The sequence below is a fragment of the Polypterus senegalus genome, chromosome 9 (assembly GCF_016835505.1).
Source record: "Polypterus senegalus isolate Bchr_013 chromosome 9, ASM1683550v1, whole genome shotgun sequence".
NCBI lineage: Eukaryota > Metazoa > Chordata > Cladistia > Polypteriformes > Polypteridae > Polypterus > Polypterus senegalus.
This window is the reverse complement of record NC_053162.1, coordinates 108,197,841-108,221,414: the sequence shown is the minus strand read 5'-3', so window position 1 is coordinate 108,221,414 and position 23,574 is coordinate 108,197,841. Positions and strand designations below refer to the sequence as shown.

At 37.5% G+C, this 23,574-nt stretch overlaps 1 protein-coding gene across 1 annotated transcript in view; it reads right to left on the bottom strand.

Moving 5' to 3' along the window:
• The window catches only part of pepd (peptidase D), a 308,318-nt gene that overhangs the window by 117,491 nt on the left and 167,253 nt on the right, over positions 1 to 23,574 (bottom strand). Inside the window, exon 10 of the mRNA XM_039763568.1 lies at positions 16,366 to 16,434. Within this exon, the coding sequence (XP_039619502.1) occupies positions 16,366 to 16,434 (69 nt within the window). The remainder of the gene's footprint in view (positions 1 to 16,365; positions 16,435 to 23,574) is intronic.

Below are 23,574 nucleotides of genomic sequence, written 5' to 3'. Positions count from 1 at the left end.
CATGCAACGTACAGTTGGCCATGTGAACAGTAATCTTGTTTCAGATCTCACAGCTTGAATTGCTGCTGTCATAATCGGTTTGAGTTTCATGGTTTGTTTCAATTACAACAGTATTTGTAGGACTTGTGCTGAAGAGACATTCAGCATCTGTCAAGCGCTGCAAGTATACAACCAGTTTCATCAATAACTTCACATCCAGCTTTTGAGAGTTTAAACATTCATAAACATCAAAGTGTCCACTACTGAAATTGTCACCTGTGAATCTAAGATGTTGAAGAGGCATTGGCGGTTGTCCAAAGGTGTAAAATATTTGGCCATTTCGGTACAAAAACCGAACAATTCAGCGGCAGCCATCAACTCACATGCAGATGCATAGGTGAAGGGCTTAACTCTTTCAGGGCTAATAATTTTTTCATTTTTCTCTACCTTCTCTCTTCTCTCATACCTGTTTGTCTAACCATTTATATTCTGAAAGGCACTTACCAGAAAGGAAACAGCTACCTGCCTTTCGATTTTGATTTCCAGATCACTTGCATCAAAATCGGAGTTTGATAAGTCCGTCTGACATAGCAATAATATGCACAAAGAAAAAAAAAAAATTAGTAATACCCAAAGAGTATTTTGCTTTGCACAATCGCTTTGCTTTTTTGTTCGACATCAATGCCATTCCAGATGTTGTTCACTCTACGCTCCTCATACACACACACACAGGGATTCGATGTCAAGTCAATGAGTCTAACAGTCATCCTAGCAAAGGTGGTCTACCGTAACGAGATGGCGAGTTTTGTCGATGTCTACAGCTGATTATTACCCTCTAGCCCTGGATGTTAACTAAAGTCAACATCCAACCTCGAGCCCTGCTGTTGACAAAAGTTGACATTAGCCCTAAAAGAGTTAAGCATTTCATTCTTATAGTGCTCCTGTGTAGTATAATTATCTCCTGTACCGTCATTAGTCCACACCTTGAACCTGTCCCAGTCATTCAATACATAAGACACAATGTTCCTCTGGATATCAAGAGTGAGCCTGATATGGTCGTGCAATATGTAACAAAGAGAATGGAAAAGGTAGGTGCCATCTCCGGACATGGAAACCACTTGGTAAGTGACAGTTCTTTGATCGATCGTGATTACCTCGATAGACAAGTTAATGCGGGTACGGTTGGAATGATAAAGTAAATGGGTACCTGAACAATGTAAAGTAAGTTTAAAATACCTACACAATAACTATAATCGTAATAAGTGAACAATAAAACAGTGGAGAAGCCGTGAATTAAATAAAAAGGCTGTAGTTATCAACAGGGAGACGTGAATCCCGTGGCGAAGCAAGGAAGGGAATGTAGAGACTGGAGCGATGGAAGGCCTTATATAGGCAGGCAGCCAACAACTTGGGAGGCGTTGGGATGGGGACCCAACGCCTCACACGTGACCGAGCTGCAGGCTATGGACGTATATATGTACGTAAGTAGGATTCAGTTAGCGTTGGGAACTCGCGTATCAAATGTCTTGAAGATGGGCCCATAAGTAACAAAGACTGTTGACAAGTTCAATATGGCGGCCGACAGTAGCATCATACCACCGAAATAAGTACCAAATTTCAGCCTTCTACCTACACGGAATGTTGGAGAATTAGTGACGTTGGAAAGTTCAATATGGTGGCTAAAAGTGGCATCATACCACCGAAATAGGTACGTACATTGGTTTTGGTTAGTGCAGGGAAGCCGCCTACCAAATTTCGTGAAGATGGGGCCATAAATAAGAAAGTTCAACATGGCGGACGTTGTTGAGTGTTATGCGTAGAATTTCGAAATGAAACATGCTTAACTTTTTTAAGTAAGCTGTAAGGAATAAACCTGCCAAATTTCAGCCTTCTATCTACACGGGAAGTTGGAGAATTAGTGATGAGTGAGGGCTTTGCCTTTTATTAGTGTGTATGTATATGTATGTATGTATATATATATATATGTATATGTATATATGTATGTATATGTATATATATATATATATATATATATATATATATATATCTATACTAATAAAAGGCAAAGCCCTCACTCACTCATCACTAATTCTCCAACTTCCCGTGTAGGTAGAAGGCTGAAATTTGGCAGGCTCATTCCTTACAGCTTACTTACAAAAGTTGGGCAGGTTTCATTTCGAAATTCTATGCCTAATGGTCATAACTGGAAGGTATTTTTCTCCATTAACTGTAATGGAGTAGAGCTGCAAAGACGAGGGGCGGAGTTTAGGTGTGACATCATCACGCCTCCCACGTAATCGCGTGAACTGACTGTCAACGCAGTGCGTAGAAAACCAGGAAGACCTACAAAAGCGCTTAAGAAAACATGCATTATATAACTGAGAAGGCAGCGAAACAATAAGAAGCGAGCGAGTGGCATATACTACCATATTCATGAGTGCTGCTACCTCGGAAAGAAAGCAAGGTGTAAACCTAAACTTTAAATTAAGTTCATAGACAGGCTACCGCTGGCGTTTCACATGCCCACAGGTAATGCGGGATACAAGTTTAATGAGAGGACGCAGGATATAAACGTTTTGATCACTTTGTAACTAAGTTAAAATTGTAGGTGAAGGGGTGTGCTTATGCAAATTCCGAGAGACTGTGTTTGTGGGGAATTGACAGTTAAGGCGGGTGGGGGAGTCACGTCATCATCTCCCCTCCCATTTACCTCAAGTTAATACACACGTTGTCTCTAGAGTTTCAACACACTGAATCCTCCAGGCACTACTTACAAAAGGTCACATTGACAAGCGTGTTACACTATTTTTAAAATCTTTCCTTTTCTTAGCACAAGCACAACTGAGAAGCTTCGGTGCATGTGCTCCATAACGCGTTGAAAAATAATGCATTTAATCACACTTTGCATTACAAGCAAAGGGGAGCTTTTGTCAATGCATGATTTCCTGGTACACCTATTACATTGATCAGCGCATCCCGATTCATTTTACCCTCGCACCACCTTAGTTTGAGAAGAAGTATGAAAAATATGAGGTTAACACAGAAAAACAGATCACCAATTCAAGCTTTATGAATAATCGATTAAGCCATCAATAATTGTTTTGGTAAAGCCATCCTCCTTCCATTTTATAATTTTTCCGCCACTAGCCATGATTAAATGAGCGGTAAAAAGTAAGAGCGAAGCGAGGTGACTTATTTAGGCAGGAATATATATGATAGCAACACTCATGACAATGTCAATCATGTTACGTTATTATTAAAATGTTTCCTTTTCTTTTTCATTACTTCTTTAACACACTACTTCTCGCTGCAGTAGGCGGGTATTTTGCTATATATATAATATATGAATTACCTCCAAAAGCGCTGAGACTTTTGATATCATGAGCGTGTGTACAAAGGGGTCTCCTGCCCAGCAAAAGTCGAGCAGCCAGCGCGTGCATAGCTGTGCCGGCCTTTGAGACGCTGACTGCGCTTCTGCCTTAAGTCAAAGTGAGCACTTTTAATTTTTTTCATCCGCCCCCTGAGCTATAGCCCAGACAAGTGCAAACACGGGACCCCTTTTCTACACCACGGCAAAATAATATTAAGGCGATTCACACTTTCTTTTGCACGTATACGATTATCAGGTCCTCAGCTCGGATTATGAACACACGCATACGAGTGGAGGACTCACAGTGCCATCACAGCCGATTAATGGCGGGGGCGGCTCACCAGTCTACACAAGACCCACGCGACTGTAAAAGGCGATCATAACGTCAGCGAACACATCTCTCTATACTATATAAAAGAAAAAGGCAACTTTCCTTTCTTTACACCTTTTTTCCTTTTATCCCAAACCAAAGCCTTTCTCTCTTAACACGGCAGAGGACACAAAAATAATTTTCTTTAATTGCGGTAAGGCACATTACCAGAGGCACAAATTTGAGCGTTCACATAGAAAATGTAATTTCTATACCACAGCCATCGTGTAGCGCCTTTCAAAAGGGATCTACTACCGAGAGATGATCCATATACATTTTAGCTGCTGTTAGTTACTTACCTGTTTTGTTACACAGTCTTTAAAATGTAGTTTACCCGCAACCACTCCACTAGTGCTCAATGTACCTGTACTTCTTAAAGCGTTAATGTTTTACTGTTTAATAACTTATAGACTATATTTCATTATTTTTCCCTTGCACTCAGTGACCAAAGCTATACACACACATATAGACACATACAAACATACACACAAGTATATGTATGTGTATATATATGTATATGTGTATATGTATATATATATATATATATATATATATATATATATATATACACACACACACACCTACATACATACACACATATATATAATTTGTGTGTGTAGATATGTATATAGATATGTAGATATGAAGATATGTATGTGTATATATATGTATATTATATATATATGTATGTGTGTATGTGTGTGTGTATATATATATATGACAGCAGCAATCCAAGCTGTGAGAAAACAGTAAAAAGGAGGCGTGTCAGACGTCGTGGTACATTTTCTGATTCAGCTACCGAAAACAACTTTGTGACACTGCCACCAAATACACAAAACAATTACTTTGACAATCATGTTATGTTATTTTCAAAATGTTTCCTTTTCTTTCTCTTTCCTTCTTTAACACACTACTTTTCGCTGCCAAGCTGGTATTTTTATATATATATATATATATATATATATATAGATAGATAGATAGATAGATAGATAGATAGATAGATAGATAGATAGATAGATAGATATGAGAACAACACTCATATCAATGACAAAACAATTACATTAACAATAATGTTACGTTATTTTTAAAATTTTTCCTTTTCTTTTTCGTACCTTCTTTAAAACACTACTTCTCCGCTGCGAAGCGCGGGTATTCTGCTAGTACACTAATAAAAGGCAAAGCCCTCACTGACTCACTGACTCATCACAAATTCTGTAACTTCCCGGTGGGTGGAAGGCTGAAATTTGGCAGGCTCATTCCTTACAGCTTCCTTAGAAAAGTTGGGCAGGTTTCATTTCGAAATTCTACACGTAATGGTCATAACTGGAAGCTATTTTTCTCCATTTATTGTAATGGAGTTGAACTCGAAAGCTGTGGGGGCGGAGTTTCGTGTGACATCATCACGCCTCCCACGTAATCACGTGAACGGACTGTCAACGCAGTACGTAGAAAACCAGGAAGAGCTCCAAAAAGCGCTGAAGAAAACATGCATTATATAATTGAGAAGAAAGAGAAACAATAAGAAGCGAGCGAGTGACATATACAACCATATTCATGAGTGCTGCTACTTCGGAAACAAAGCACGGTGTAAACCTAAAGTTTAAATTAAATTCATAGACAGGCTGCCGCTGGCGTTTGTCATGCCCACGGGTACTGCGGGATACAAGTTTAATGAGAGGACGCAGGATATAAACGAGTGTTTTAAGTTAAAATTGCAGATGAAGGGCTGTGCTTATGCAAATTCCGAGAGACTGTGTTTGTGGGGGATTGACAGTTAAGGCGGGTGGGGAGTCACGCCATCATCTCCCTCCCATTCACCTCATTTTGCTCTGAGCTGAGCTCCGCAGCTAACGCAGTGTTACGGAAGCGAGTTTGACGCTGCCACCAAATACTCACAGAAAAATCCACAAGTTAATACACACGCTGTCTCTACAATTTCTCCACACTGAATCCTCCAGGCACTACTTACAAAAGGTTACATTGACAATCGTGTTACGTTATTTATAAAATGTCTCCTTTTCTTAGCACAAGCACAGCTGAGAAGCTTCGATGCATGTGCTCCATAACGCGTTAAAAAATCACGCATTTAATCACACTTTGCATTACAAACAAAGGGGAACTTCTGTCAATGAATGATTTCCTGGTACACCGATTACATTGATCAGCTTTTCCCGATTCATTTTACCCTCGCACCCCCTTGGTTTGAGAAGAAGTATGAAAAAATATGAGGTTAACACAGAAAAACAGATCACCAATTGAAGCTTTATGAATAATCGATTCAATATGAATAATTGTTTTGGTAAAGCCATACTCAGTGTAATCCTCCTTTCATTTTCTAATTTTTCCGCCACTAGCCATGATTAAATGAACAGCAAAAAAGTAAGAGTGAAGCGAGGGTGACTTATTCAGGAAGGCAGGCGACAGCTCAATAGCTTGAATTTGTATATAAGTAGGTTCTATTTAGTCACCAGAAATATCTTTGTTAGGAATGGAAGTTGAATTTAGTCTTTAAATTTCTATGGTAAAGAAAAAGTTATGCAATGATGACTAAATCTAACTATATAAAGTCAAAACTTGATTATATAAAGTCACTGTCGGAATAAATAAAGTCAAAACTTGAATATATAAAGTCAGCGTCGGTATATATAAAGTCAAAACTTGTTTCTGAATATATAAAGTCAAAACTTGAATATATAAAGTCAGCGCTGGAATATATAAAGTCAAAACTTGAATATATAAAGTCAGCATCAGAATATATAAAGTCAGCGCTGGAATATATAAAGTCAGCGTCGGAATATATAAAGTAAACGCTGCAATATATAAAGTCAAAACTTCACTATATAAAGTCAGCTTCGGAATATACAAAGTCAGAGCTGGAATATCCATACATTTCCCAACCCGTTGAATCCGACCACAGGGTCACGGGGGTCTGCTGGAGCCAATCCAAACCAACACCGGGCGCGAGGCAGGAACCAATCCTGGGCAGGGCACATGCATCATTTTCAAAACATTAACCGAACAGTGTTTTTTTAATTTATTTTTCTGAATACGTTTTTGTTAACTTAGTTCAGTTCAGAGTCGTTTCAATCAATAGATTTTGACTTTCACTTTATATATTCAGGAGTGAATTTATATACTCCGATGTTGACTTTATATAATCAGGAATGACTTTATAAATTCCGACGCTGACTTTATATACTCAGGTTTTGACTTTCTATATACCGACGCTGACTTTATATATTCAAATTTTCACTTTATATATTCCAGCGATGACTTTATATATTCAAGTTTTAAATTTATATATTCAGAAAAAACTTTTGACTTTATGTATACCAACGCTGACTTTATATATTCAAGTTTTGACTTTATATATTCTGACAGTGATTTTATATATTCAAGTTTTGACTTTATATATTTTGATGCCGACTTTATATATACACAAAATCAATGGCACCCCATAGTATACTGTACGTATATATATACATATATATATATACATATATATATATATATATTTTAATGACAATGACAAAACAATCACATTGACAATCATGTTACGTTATTATTAAAATGTTTCCTTTTCTTTTTACTTCTCCGCTACCAAGCGGGTATTTTGCTCTATATATATATATATATATATATATATATATATATATATATATATAAATAAATATATATATATATATATATATATTATATACACATACAGTGGAACCTCGGTACACGACCATAATTCGTTCCAGAACTTTGGTCGTGAATCGAAGCAGTTTCCCCCCTAGGATTGTATGTAAATACAATTAATCCGTTCCAGACCGTTAAACTGTATGTAAATATGTAAAAATATGTAAAGATTAAGCACAAATATAGTTAATTACACCATAGAATGCACAGTGTAATAGTAAACTAATGTAAAAACATTGAATAACACTGACACAAAACACCCAGGTTCCCTGCTCAGCTACACGAGCTGGCTCTCTCGCACTCTCTCTCTGTAGCACACACACCAACAAAGCCCCTCCCTCCCTCCCTCAACTACAGGAGCAGCCTGGCTCACGTGCTCTCTCTCTCTGTAGCACGAGCGCGCGCACACACACACACACACACACACACACACCTATCCCCCCTCCATCCCTTCCGTCAGCTGTGCGCTCTCTCTCTGTGCTTGCTCGCTCGTGCTCTCTAATCTCTCCGTAGCAGATGCACGAGCAGCATTTTTTTTTTAAATGAGTTTTAAGCACAGCAGAAAAAAAAGGAACATCGAACAAATCCGAAGTGCATTTAAAAACCAACTCACAAGGAACCAAAAAAGTAAGATTGCAGGAGATCACGCTATTAAACTTAAAGCCTGATCGCTGTAAACATATTTTTTATAAAATGAGTTTTAAGCACAGCGGAAAAAAGGAACATTTGAAAAAAGAGAAAGGTAACATTGCACCTAATCACGCTATGAAAAACTCCATCTGCAAACACTTTCATGAGTTTTAAGCACAAGGAAAAAAGCAAACATTTGCAACAAATCGCGTTATGAACTGAAAAATTAACTTTTGAAAAATCCGTAATACAAAAACCACCAAGAAAACTAACCTTGCATGAGTCGAGTTCTGGCATGAAGTGTTTTCCTTTAGGTGTTTTCTCTGTTGTGATTTCTTGGGTTTCTGGTGCTTTTAGCTGTTTAGCTAGTGGGAGTGAAAGCCTCATGCAGCCATTCCAAAAACAAAGTTCTTGTGACCCAACCCTTCATGTTTGCTGGCAGTCTGGCTTTGTTTACATTATGCTGCTTGAAAGCACGAGGGTTCTCCGATTGGTAAATGAGTAAACTGGTAAACAGTTTTTCCACCTCTTGTAATTTCTTTCTTTACTTCGATTTCAATTTTCTTCTCACCACTCTTCACTTGCTTAGAAGCCAATGGAAGGAGAACAATGAACAGAGCTCTTGCAGCAGTGGCTCGCTCGCTTTCTCTCAGGCTGCCTGTGGTGGGGATGTGCGCTAGCACGCATTACAGTCTGCAGATAGGCAGGCAAACACGTGCAGCAATCTCCCCCTCCCCCTCCCCAGCAGGCACGTGCTCGCTCGCTCATGCTCTCTCTCAGCTCAGCTCAGGCAGGCAAAAGAAAGTGGCTTGTTCGTATACCGAGTGTGTGGTTGTGAACCGAGGTAAAAGTTTGGCAAGCTTTTTGGTCGTGAACCGAGCTGTACGTGAACCGAGGTTCCACTATGTGTGTGTGTGTGCGTGTGTGTGTGTGTGTGTGTGTATATATATAAATATAGATAGATAAATAGATAGATAGATATACACTGCTCACAAAAATTAAAGGAACACTTTAAAGAAACACATTAGATACATCAGATCTCAATATGAAGTTGGATATCTATACAAATAACGACAGGGCAATGTCTTAGGAACAAAAGGATGCCAAGTCATTTAATGGAAATAAAAGTTTTCTGCCTACAGAGGGCTCAATTGTGTAGACACCCTAAAATCAGAGTGAAATGAAGATGTGGCAGGCTAGTCCATTTTTTCAAAAACTTTATTTCTGCTACTCAAAATGCTTTTCAGTATCTTGTGTGGCCCCCACGAGCTTGTATGCATGCTTGACAACGTCGGGGCATGCTCCTAATGAGACGACGGATGGTGTCTTGTGGCATTTCCTCTCAGATCTGTATGAGGGCATCCCTGAGCTGTTGTACAGTATGAGGAGCAACCTGGCGGCGCCTAATGGACCGAAACATAATGTCCCACAGATGTTCTATTGGGTTTAAGTCAGGGATCGTGAAGGCCATTCAATTGTTTCAATTCCTTCATCCTCCAGGTACTGCCTGCATACTCTTGCCACATGAGGCTGGGCATTGTCGTGCATTAGGAGGAAACCAGGACCTACTGCACCAGCGTAGGGTCTGACAATGGGTTCAAGGATTTCATCTCGATACCTTATGGCAGTCAGAGCACCATTTCCTACGCAATAGATGTCTGTGCGTCCCTCCATGGATATGCCTCCCCAGACCATCACTGACCCACCACCAAACCTGTCATGTTGAACGACGTTGCAGGCAGCATATCATTCTCCTTGTCTTCTCCAGACTCTTTCACGTCTATCACAGCTGCTCAGGGTGAACCTGCACTCGTCTGTAAAAAGTACAGGGCGCCAGTGGCGGACTTGCCAATTCCAGTGTTCTTGAGCAAATGCCAGTCGAGCTCCACGGTGCTGGGCAGTGAGCACAGGGCCCACTACAGGACGTCGGGCCATCAGGCCATCTTCATGAAGTCTGTTCCTGATTGTTTGGGTATAGACATTCACACCAGTGACCCTCTGGAGGTCATTCTGTAGGGCACGAGCAGTGCTCAGCCTGTTCCGCCTTGCACAAAGGAGCAGGTATCGGTCCTGCTGATGGGTTAAGGACCTTCTACGGCCCTGTCCAGCTCTCCGAGAATAACAGCCAGTCTTCTGAAATCTCCTCCATGTTCTGGAGATTGTGCTGGGAGACACATTAAACCTTCTTGCTGCAGCACGTGTGGATGTGCCATCCTGGAGAAGTTGGACAACCTGTGTAACTTCTGCAGGGTTAAGGAATATAAAATAAAATATGTGTATATATATATATATATATATATATATATATATATATATATATATATATATATACACATATATATATATATATATATACACATATTTTATTTTATAAACTCTCCCACACTGTTTATAAATATTCCCCGCAGAGTTATACAGCATAATCCCTTTGTATTCTCTTAGATATTAGGTGAGATTCATTGAAATTATGTATATAAACACACTGTTTATATACAGTAAAACCTAAATATTATTTTAAAGATATTGAGTGTCTCCGATATCACATGTTACAGCCATTACGATAGACATGCCACCAGCAATAAATAAGTACAATGCAACAAAAATAGTATACAGTAAATGTGTGTGTACAGTGACACTAAGCGTGCACGTACATGTACTAAGTACTGTAAGTAGAAAATTAATTATGGTTACTCACCAACAATGACACGATGACTTGTCCGATAACAATGAGTTTTATTTTACTGCACAACAAAGGAGAGCGTTACAGCCCTTAAAGGAGCCACTTCAGGCGATTGTGTAGCACTGCCGTTGTTCTTCTTCTGACAGTCTTCAATCCAAATACCTAAAGTAGATTCCATCCAGACTACTGCCTTATTACATCCACTTACAACTTGTTTTGCACCCTGGTTAAAAGGTGTATATATATATATGTGTATATATGTGTATATATATATATATATATATATATATATGTGTATATATATATATATATATATATATATGTATATATATATATATATATATGTATATATATATATATATATACACACACAAACACACACACATATATGCCAGCAACACTCATGACAATGACAACACAATTACATTGTCAGTCATGTTACGTTATTATTAAAACGTTTCCTTTTCTTTTTCATTACTTCTTTAACACACTACTTCTCTGCTGCGAGGCGCGGGTATTTTGCTAGTATTCACCATATTTTGGAAGCCTTCATTCTCTACAACACCCAGAGGGTGCATATCTTTGCAAATGAAATAGAGTATTGACTGAGTTATTTTGTTTGCATGAGTTGAGGTATGTGCTAACTTCGATGTATGAACTTGTTCCATAGTGAGTTGAAAGGGATCCACTTTTTTAGTGCTTGGCGTATGCTGCTCCTTTATCTGAATCACATCTATATCAGAATGGTGTCTTGCTAAGTGTGCTCTCAGATTTGTTCTGATCCCCGAATATCTGATTATGGCATGGCACAATTTGCAGACAGCATGGCTCTTGTCAATCTCCTTAGTGCCTTCTTTATTGTGAAAGCCAAAATGGTCCCACTATTTTGCTCTGTACGCCACGGGAGCCGGTCTAACTCCTCTGGATTCAGCCATCGGTTGTTGTGTTACTAGTCAACTCGGTTTGTCACTGCACAATTCACGTTGTCTGCCATATCCGCTCTTTAGTATTGAAAGCTTACACACATCAACCCTTACACTATTTCCTGTCTCAATGTATGTTGTTACGCTAACTGCAATCTTGCGATTGGGGGTTTAAACACAATGCAAAATCAACTGTGTGCCTTGAATCTTTGAATGTAAACTAGTAATTAAAAATCGGTACTATGTTTTTGAGAATCGATGCACTATCAAAAAACATAATATTGCAATACTCAAGTGTATAAATGTTTTTTTACACTGGTAGCTGTTGGGAAGTTAAACTTGAAGAGTAATTGTGTATATGATGTGAATATCATTTACTGTACATACAGTTCTCTATGTGTCTTGATCCTGAAACTTTTCCAAAGATTAAATAATCTAGGTTTGAAAAGACTGAAAAGGTGAATATTATGTAGAGTAGCAATAGATAAAAGCTTCTCTGCCTTGAAGTGCATCCCACATTGGTTCCCTATTCTTAGTAATTAGTGGACAACTGGATTTTTAGTATATCAACAAAGCTTAGAATTTACTAGGGCGCAAAGCAGAGTGCATAAAGAAATAGAGCAGGATTTAGTTTCTATTGCTGACCAGGCTTACGTAAATTCACTAATCTGTGCCAATTTCCAGGTCTACATAATGTGTATGTGTTTGCTGCCCAGTAATAAATTTAAAAGTTAGATAGTACCATGCCACCTTCAACTTTAGGTCTTTGTGGAGACATCTTTTGAACGTGTGGACATCTGGAATTCCAGAAGAAGGAAGTTATAATTGAGTCTAGTTTATTAAACAGTGATATATTGATGTATATAGGGATGCTCTGAAATAGAAATAGAAGCTTAGGAAGGATGTTCAACTTGACAGAATTAATTCTCCCTGCTAAGGTGAGATGAAGGGTAGACCATCTGTTCACATCACTTTTGACTTTTATCATGCGGTTACCAAAATTTTGTTGAAGAAATATCTTTATATTTATTTGTAATGTTTAACCCTTCATATTTAAACTGCTTTAATAAAATGAATGGACAGATGTCCAATTTAGTATGGTGTGTTAGGGCTCGTTTATACTTCACGTTCAGAACGTGTACGCGCATGCATCATGGCTGCTATACATTCCCTGCGTTCATTTGACACGTCCTCTGAGCAGGTCCTTAAAAATGAACATGATGCATGCACGAGTTACAGTACCAGTAAAAAGTCGGGGGGGCGCAGTGTGATAAAAGTTGGAATGTGATGACAGAGTCTCTGTTTACTATCTACATGTGACAGAAAGCCTGTATGAGGATCCTACAGGATCGATGTACGCACTTCGATGTTTGATGAATGGATCGACGTAGTGATATTCAAGTGTTGCATATTCCCGATAATAATGCCACGATACATTTTAAAAGTCTCACATACCATCTTTTGTGCTGTCTTTTTCTTCTGGGGCTTCCTCCTGACCTGACAGCAGCAGCAAACATCAACAGATCATCACAAAGAACACATTAAATATATGATATTCCAACTCTCTGCACATTTAGAATCTTTAGATTTACACTTGATATCACTTTCATGACGAAATGCAATAAAGTATGTTACATTTTACAGATAAATCGTTAATTTTGTTTAAATACTATTTATAATTACACACATGGGGCTGACATGGTGGCGGAGCGGTAGCGCTGCTGACTTGCAGGGAGTCACATTGCTAGTATTCCCTGCATGGAGTCTGCATGTTTTCCAGCTGGGTTTCCACAGTGCGCTCTGGTTTCCTTCCAAAGATATGCAGGTTTGGTGGCACTAAAATGACATTAGTGTATGTGAGTGCTTGTATTCACCTTGCGATGAGCTGGTGACCTGTCTAGGGAATGTTTCGGCCTCATGCCCAATGCTAGCTGGAATGGGCACATCCCTGGATTGATGGATTTAATCATTAAACATCCTTTTCAAAGATATTGCAGTAAGGCAGGGGTGCCCATACTTTTTCAGCTTGCGAGCTACTTTTAAAATGACCAGGTCAAAATGATCTACCTACATTAAAAATGCTATATATATATATATATATATATATATATATATATATATATATATATACATACATACATACACACACACACACACACTGATTACTGAGTATACTTTAAACATAAAATATATGTTGTAGAACCTTGCATAAATGAATAACCTTTATGGCACAATAACAATTCAATACATTTATGGACACTACAGTATTTGGATTTAATAATCTTCAAGTGGGAAAAGGCTGACTCGCATAAATAAGTAGAGCCGAATAATGCAGTCAAAGGAGCTTTTGAATTCAGCCGAGTGAAAAATGACGGCTGTCCGATTAACTGTGATTTTAGTTCCCTCTCCTTTCTCTTTTTCAGATCCTATTTTGGAAGGAAGTCAGTCAGAAAACCCTGGTCTCTATTCAAGCCATGCTGTAATGTATTACATTTTAATATGAGTTTAACTTCCCATTCCTTTCTCTCTTGCTGTGTTTTGAAGTTGCCCATAAGCACTGTGACTTTAAAATCCCTCTCACAGTGTCCATGGCTGTTGAAGTGGGCCGCTACAGGAACATCTGTGTTGCCATGTTTAATCTTATTTATCAAATCGATTCCAATATGTATAGAAATGTGCTGACAGTACTCCATCATTATACACAGAAGTTCAATATGGTGTCCTGCAGGGCTCAGTACTGGGACCTTTACTGTTTTCACTTTACATGCTTCCACTGGGATCTATAATTAGGAAACAATGTTAATTTTCACTCATATGCAGATTACACCCAGTTATACCTTTCATTTAGATCAAATGAAGTTTCTCCAATGTTGTCTTTAATTAGTTGTGTTAGTGAATTAAAGGACTGGATGGATGAGAACTACTTGTCTTTAAACACATATAAAACAGAGATGTTAATTGTTGGAGGGAATGACGTTGAGCACAACAATATTCTGTCATCTTTAACTCAGTTGGAATCACCATTAATTTTTCTGAATCTGCCAGAAATCTTGGCGTTCTCTTTGACTTTAGCATGTCATTTAAAGAACATATTACAAAGTTGTCCAAATCATGTTTCTTCCATCTTAAAAATGTTGGGAAATTAAGGTGCTTTCTAAATAAACAGGATTCTGAGAAAATAATCCATGCATTTATTTCTAGTAGGATTGACTACTGCAATGTGGTGTTCACTGGCTGTTCAAACTGTTCTTTATACAGCCTCCAGTTAATCCAAAATACTGCTGCAACAATTATCATAAGAACAAGAAAATATGAACATATAACTCCAGTTCTTAAATCCTTACACTGGCTCCCGCTTAAGTTTAGGGAAGATTTCAAAATCCTCCTTTTATCATATAAAGCATTAAATGGCCAAGGTCCAGCTTACTTGTCTGAACTTATCATGACTTACAAACCAGAGCGCACATTAAGATCTCAAGATGCCGGTATGCCTATGATTCCAAGGATTAATAAAATAACAGTGGGAGGTCAAACTTTTAGTTACAGGGCCTCTAAACTGTGGAATGGTCTGCCTGCCACAATAAGAGATGCCCCTTCGGTCTCAGCTTTTAAATCCCGGCTGAAGACTCACTACTTCAGTTTAGAATATCCTGACTAGAGCTGCTGATTTACTGTAGATACTGATTGACTGTTGTCAGTCATTAGCACTAAAACATAAGTAACATGATAGTTATAATTTGATACTAACCCTCACCTATTCTGTTTCTCTTCTCGTTACTCAAATGTGGCACTTGTTGCTATAGCCCACCTGCTAAGTTTTTGTGCCTGCTTATGGTAAAGTCATCCCTGATGGAGGATTGCTGGAATCATGGGAAAGAGAGGTCCTTTCATCGGATTGGCTGGCCCAGCACTGTTTCAGCTGTGGAATGGCCAAATGGGGGAGGCAGCTTGATGGATGAGGTATCCAGGACTATGAACAAATCCAAATCACATTATGTGATGTCATCCATTGTTAAATTCTGCTACGTACTTCTAAAATTTTTATTACTGTATTGAGGATTTGTTCTGTTCTGTGCATTGTATTGTATTCACCCCTTTCTTTTTCACACCCACTGCACGCCCATCATACCTGGAAAGGCGTCTCTCTTTGAACTGCCTTTCCTGAGGTTTCTTCCATTTTTTCTCTACTGGGGTTTTTTTGGGGAGTTGTTCCTTGTCTTCTTAGAGAGTCAAGGCTGGGGGGCTGTCAAGAGGCAGAGCCTGTTAAAGCCCATTGCGGCACTCCTTATGTGATTTTGGGCTATATAAAAATAGATTTTATTGTATTGTATTGCCCTCAAATAACATGGGGCAATTGCTCTAATTCACAATAGGACTACTAACTATGCAATCAAAACATGCTTTAATTTTTAATTTTCTTTTTTGTTAAAAAATTTCTAAGATTTTTACTGGTTACAGGAACTTAAAGGTGAAAAATTGTCTAGATACAATCTATCTGGATTTCAGTCTTTTCAGTAATTCAGAATTTCAGTAAACTTATGATGCTCTCTGCATATAACACATGCAGTAATTTAAAAATTTGTATGCACTTTTAACTATTCACATGTCCTTTTACTGAAAGTAAATAATAAAACATCAGCATTTAAAATACAATTCAAATATAATTAAATAGAGGTGTTCATGAACTCTATATTAAACACTATGTAAAAGACAGGGAAGAACAATAACTTACGATCCACATATGCAGGTATAAGATGTGTGTCGCATTCCTCCACGACTATAGCAGTAATGCTGGAACAAGCTGTAAAATAAAAGAATACAATATGTTTAGATTTAGTTAACTCAGGTACAAGTATAATCAATTTATCGGGAAGATCAACTGGAGAGAATGGACCACAACACACACACACAAAATTGCTGATGTTCATGATTTTTGTTTAAAGGTCATTTCCTGAGTGTATTAAAGTTCTTTTTAGTGCATTTGAATAATAAAATTATGAGCTAATCAAATCAAACATATTACCAGATAGTACTGAAATATATCACATTAACACTACTGAGCACCATCACTTAACCATCTATTATCTTATTACAGCTTGTCCTTTTCTATGACATTCATTTGATTTTAGAGGACACATATTTCAAATAAATTTATGTACTTTTAAATTTATTTTTAATCCTTGTACTTAAAAAAACAAAAAACAGTTATTTTGAGTCGAAAAAATAATGAGAGATGGTTTATGAAACAATCTGTTCACTGTTGGCATCAGAGTTTACCATTTAGCCAGCTGCCACTTACATCTATTGTCTTATGTTTGTGGATTGCTTGTATGTTAATAATGTATGGAATTCTTGATTAGTTTGTTAATAAGAAGGGTGACTGGACCTGTATGTATATTCTTGGGACTTTACATTAAAAGTCTCAAGTCAGTCATTTTACCGGCTTTTGTCATTTTATTTTATTTCTACTTATTTTGTTTGCTGGAGATTTTTTTGTTTTATTTAGTGCTTTCTGTTTTTGATGTTAAGTAATTTCTGCCTCCTTGTATACAGACCACAAACCATCTCTAAACACTGTTTACTGTTGTTATGCCATATTACAAAAGTCAAAAGGATAGCACGATATTGTAGCTTCCAGCAGAAGAAAACACTTACAAATGAGTAGGGCTAATTATCTTCAATGTTACTGCTGAGTTTGGAGCCACCTGATTGACAGTGAAATTTCTGGGAAAGTCCTTTCTTGGTAGCACCTATCAATGATCTTTACATCCAGCATCGAGGGCTATTTAAACAGGAGAAACTGAGGTCAAAGGTCCAAATGTTGCAGGGGCAGAAGGTGACAGTAAAGTGCAACCTGCGTAATGAGGAGTGTTATGGTGTATAAAATCTGTACATTTTAGTTTCCATTATATTTTGTTCAAGACAAGACAACAGATGAACTAAGACAAATTAAAGCAGGTTTTCTTCCCTTACACTTTACTTTTATAACACTTGTTCATAGCTTCGTGCTAATTTGATCTTATAGCCTGGGAAAGGATGCTGAGCCGATACCTCAGGCTATTGATTACTTTATGGATGGACATCTGGAACAACAATTTGCTTTATAGCCTGGGACAGGAAGAACTACTGATACCTCAGAGCACATCAAAGGTTTTGTTGTGTGGAAAAACGGACATTGAATTAATTCATCAATCATTTGGACAGCCAGCCAATCAGGTGCATGTGTTGTGAAACCAAGGCATGCCATTTCATAATAAATATGCCTTGGTTTGGAAAGCAAGAAAGAGAAGCAAAGGGAGAAGAAGAGAGAAGCAAAGAAGAAGAGGAACGGACGAAGACGGCCCTGGTCATCAGAAAGGCATCATGAACATCGATTGCTAAATCAAACCCCTCCCTGGGACATTCATCCTTGTCATCTGTAACTTTTTAGTAGCTTTTTCTAAAGACTATATATATTCAGACTTTCCTATCACTACCTATTTTCTAGTATTCTTTGTTCTTGTGGTATTATTATTATTCTTGTAATAAATGCCATGCTGCTTTTAACTTTCAATGCTTTGTCTTAATGTCTAGAGTGATTGAAGTAATAAGTTAGATTTCTTTGAGCACCTGGTGACAGACGGATTTTTGCCATTATTTCTGTGCTGTGAGGTTTATATGGCTGAGAGTGAGAGCGCTATAGTCAACAGAAGGAACAAATACGAGAAAGAAGGTATTCTTGGCTGATGAATGGCCTATAGTCAAGAGTGCTGAGTCTTTGTATGTTTAAATGTATTCTTGTAGACCAAAAGTAATATTTAGGTCTGAGATATCACTAAAACATCGTATTGTTGTTCGTGCCGAAAATAAGTAATAAGTCTCCTGAAGTGCTGAATGACAGGCTGTTACTCCTATAGCACTTGTGTGGTTTAAAGTGCTAAGGGTTAATCAGCATGTGTGTGTCATTCATGGAGCACTGTTGTGGTTAGGGTTTGTGTGTGTGTTTATCTATGTGTGTGTGTGTTCATCTTAAAGTGCAACAGTAGACCAACCCGATAACGAACTTGACGAGAACCCTTACCCTTGAGGAAACAGGTAAAAGGGCAAGTGGAGGGAAATACCACGATAATACAAGGAGGAATGGAGTTGGATGTAGTAGCAAAATGTGCATCTAGTGGCAGAGCAGATGAAAACACAGGAGCATCACAAGTGAGGGAAAAAAGAAACACAAAGTGGTGGCTTCAGGTGTATGACCATAGAATAACTCAGCGATCATCCCAAGTTTGCATTCAAAAGAGACAAGGTGAGGAGAGGTGTAACTAATCCTGCTGACTTACCTATGTATTTGTTGTTTTGGTTGGAGGTATCTGTGGCCCCAAAAACCAGGGAAGTAGGCATAAGCAAGGTATGGTTTAGTGATCCGTCTGTTCTGTTCTAAACAGTAAACCTACATATCCTGCATGGTGTATGTGTGTGTACTGTATATGTAAGCTTAACTTAGCATGTGTTACAGAGTTCTTGAATTTTTAAAAGTAAACTTAGCTGCCTGTTTTCTCTCAGTGTCAAATGTTTTGTTCATTTTCTTTTTGTATTTCCCTATCTTTCCAGATATGCATTCTCATAGAATCACATCTGACACTGCAAGGCTAGGGATACTGAAATAGATGGTGTTGCCTCTTATCCAAAGTAAGGTGTGAGGCAGAGCCAATGGTGTCAACATACAGGCAGTGTAAGAGGCAGAGCTGCATGGAAGGAGCTGTAAAAAACTGTAGTGACTAGAGACAACATGAATGCTGTGACACTTATAAACTTGGGTGGAGGTAATTTAGCAACAGCTCATCTAGGAATAAACATATTTTGACAACTGAGCGTCTTCAATGACACAATTCAGATATCATATTTAAAACAGGTAAGCTTCTGCAGTTATGAAAAATCAGCCCATGTAGAAATAGAAAAAAAAATGCAAACTACATATAGATCTTGACCAGGCTAGCAATGAAATCTGAGCTCATGGCACTGTGTAACTGGAATACTAGCTGTGCTCCACTCCCCAACTGACATTAAAACATCTGTACTAAAAATTCTAATTAAAACTAAATGTATACGTGTACCATTGGCTCAATGAATAGCATTGACTGCATGCATCTGCTTGTCATTGCATTGACACCAACAGTAACACAGCAATATACATTCTGATCCACATATTAAGAAATTTGTGGTTCTTTTATTCTATAAATTTACTGATTTGATTGCTAGATATTATTATGTAAGATAATAACAAATACAATAATAATATTGAATTGAAGACATCAAAATTTGACTTCAATACTTTATTTTTTCTTAAACTGGAAGTGCATGTCATTGATGCAGGTTGCTGAACTTCCCACCTCCTTGGGCACAAAAAGATAATAATACTGTTTTTATTTTTCCAGTTTAAATACTGACCAAATTTGAGGTGAGTGTAGCCACTCAAGCTTGACAAATCTGTCAAACGAACAAGGTGCATGTTTTTAGTAAATTCGTCAAGTTTTATACAAGCAACTACTCGCTGACAACTAAAACTAAAACTTTTGACTAAAAGCTGAAATTATTCAATGAAATTCATAGAATACTACAGTTGATTGGAAGATCCTGAAGGCTGCAGTGAGGGGTACTTGCACATGTATATGAATCGATGTTCATTTCTACATTTCAATTATGACTGCGTGGTTTTAAGCAGCATTCTGGCATGTGTACTCAAAAATTACAATTACAAAAACTAGCTTTGCTTTCATTTTATTGTCAGTTAATGGAATTATACTTTTGTTTACATGCTCTACTTAAATTTTTCTTAACAAGAAAACCACTGCTTTATATTGATTTGGCACAGGCATTTAAATTATATACTTGCTTTATGTACAGATAATGACATACAGTGGAACCTTGGTTCACGACCATAATTCGTTCCAAAACTCTGGTCGTAAACCGAGTTGGTCATGAACCGAAGCAATTTCTCCCATAGGATTGTATGTAAATACAATTAATCTGTTCCAGACCGTACAAACTGTATGTAAATATATATTTTTTTAAAGATTTTTAAACACATATAGTTAATTACACGATAGAATGCACATCTAATAGTAAACTAAATGTAAAAACACTGAATAACACCGAGAAAACCTTGAACAACAGAGAAAACTAAAATTGCAAGAGTTCACGCTATAGCCTTATGACCCAATCGCTGTAAACACATTTTTTTAATGAGTTTTAAGCACAGGGAAAAAAAAATGAACATCTGATAAATCCGTAATTTAATAAACCACCAAGAAAAGTAACATTGCCACAATGCACGCTATGAACTGACCGCTGTAAACAGAACTGAAAACAAAAACAAGCCTTTTCTACCTTATGCTTTCAGCCTTCCCTCTCTCGCTTGCTCGGTCTCTCTCTCTCTTTTGTGTGTGCGTGTGTCTCTTTCGCAAGCCTGGAGCACGTGTGTGTGTGTCTCTGTCCAGTGCGCCTGTGTGTGTGCCTCTGTCTCGCACGCCTGTGTGTGTGTGTGTGTGTATATAATTTTCATATATGATCATTTTCTGTAACATTTTTAATTTACAATGCATTTATATCAAATTTTACATCACAACATGAAATTTTTAGAACCCTTTTCTTAATTTATATTGTGGATTAAAAAAACAAGTTTCTGTTCAAACACAGATTGCATTTCCCACAGTAGACATGTGAGAAACAATTTCCTCAGCAGCACTTGCATCTCTGTCAGGTTTCCCATGTTGGGAAATGATCAGTGCCATCCTTTTTTCACATCAGAAAGCACACTACAAGTTGGCGCTGCTTCTGGTTCTGGAGAGGATAGTGGTCTGCCACATCTTGGCCTTCTTCCTGGGTTTGTGAGAGAAGTGCCAATGAAAGCATGAAACGTTCACAGAGCTATGGATTTCTATGAAGGTTCCAGGTTCTTCTGCAGAGGATCTGTTCATTGATGACTGCCATTGTGACAGTTTGGCACCAAATGTATATCTACCATCTCTGGGATTTGAAGCTGAACTTGTAAAGTGGACAGCATATTAAGGAGTTCAACTCCTCCTATGAATGTGCTGTAGTTCTCAACACTGGCTAGTCTGAGAACTATTATTTCTTTGGCAGTTGTCTCTACTGATTTTCCCTTTTTCTGTACACTGTACCAGCCTGCTTGTTCTGCAGTTTCCCATAGTATTTCAGCAGTAACAAAATGCTTGAAATACACATATGGTGTCCAGTCTGAACTATGTTCAAGGGGTTCATCAACATATTCATAAAAGTCAATGTCTGGAGGATCAAATTCCACTTTTTCCATCTTTTGACTTTGCCCTTTGCTGACTCCTTTGGTATTTTTGGGCCCTCTGCTTCTGTGCTCATCTGGTCTACACTTTCACTTTGCAGTTCTTCCTCATTACTACTAGTTGAGTTTCCCTCTGCAAGCATTACATTAGGAGTCCATTCCTTATCATTGTCATCATCCTCATCTTCCCCTGTTTCATGTCACTTAAATTTCCACTACCATCAAGTGCAAGGAATCTTCAGTGCTGTACTTTTTACCATCTAAAATTACACACCAAAATCAACTTACTGTATACTCTCTATTTGTTCTTTGAATCGGTCAATATAACAGATTTAAAAAAAAAAGATTTTTTAATAAATACAAATTAATGAAAACTGACAAGAAAAGTATCAGCAAGTGAAACAATGCAATGTTCAACTGATTATCATAAACAGGTTGCATATACATAAAATTAATATAAATATCTCAATTTCCTCTCTAAACATATTCTAAAATGGCGCTTCAATCAGTCATTTAAATATCAAAATTATTTTGCATTGTTATAAATATAATGCATATGGCATCACAAAATGCAATAGAAATGATGATTAATGAATTTATTGCTAAATTACCCTATGAACCTGCAATATCATACAAGAGACACACATTTTCAAAATTTTACTATACATTTTAGTATAAAAAAGCATTTATTAGTTGTTTTGAGCCACTAAACCTGCATCTTGAAATATTAGCCACAATATAAAAATTCTACCTGTAACTTTTTCAAACAGAGCAAACAATTCCCCAAAAAGACTGTCTGCATCTCCACCTTGAGACAAATAATTTTCAAAACAGCATTTAAATGCCATCTTTTGCCTGTAGTACACAGATATTCCAGCAGATGGTAGAAGACATGAATCTGCTTGTATACAAGTGGCTTTTCAGGAACGTTTGAGAATGTTAATGTTGTACAAGTTTGAGATTCACCATGTAGCAAACATGATATAAAAGGCGATACAGGGTTCTTGAGTGATGTACAGATACATAAATACCTCCATGTCGTACAAACATAACATTTTAGAAATCCAAAACATAATATCTTGTCCAATAACAGCACTAGGAACTTTCCATCCTACTCAGTCAAGTAATTTATAGTATACCTTGTCTCTAATTTTGTACTTTTTATCTATAGAGTGCAGCTATTTTCCTAGGAGCTCTTTGTATCCTATCTGAATATTTGTCTTTATTTACAGTTAAATCCACTTTGTATATTTTCTTTTAAAAGCTTTAGGCATATTGCAATCCCCAAACAACCTATGCTACAAATGTCAGTATTCAATAAGCACACCAATTTGAATGTGAAATAGGAATTTTACTTTAAAAGACGCAAACACGAGCCATTCAAAAACTACTACTTCCCAATTACAAGTATGCAAATGTGTACTAGGAACAGTATTGCCTTAAAGATGGTAACAACAATAATCAATCTGAGTATGTTTACAATAATAATTACCTTAACAAGAAGGTCCAACTTGTGGGGAGTCAGTAATGTAGCCTAACTTACCCAATGAAGGCAACTCCATAAAAAGCTGACTGAAATGAACAAGTCAGGGGATGGATACGAGAAAATAAACATGTCACTAGAATATCACTTTAAAGAACATAATA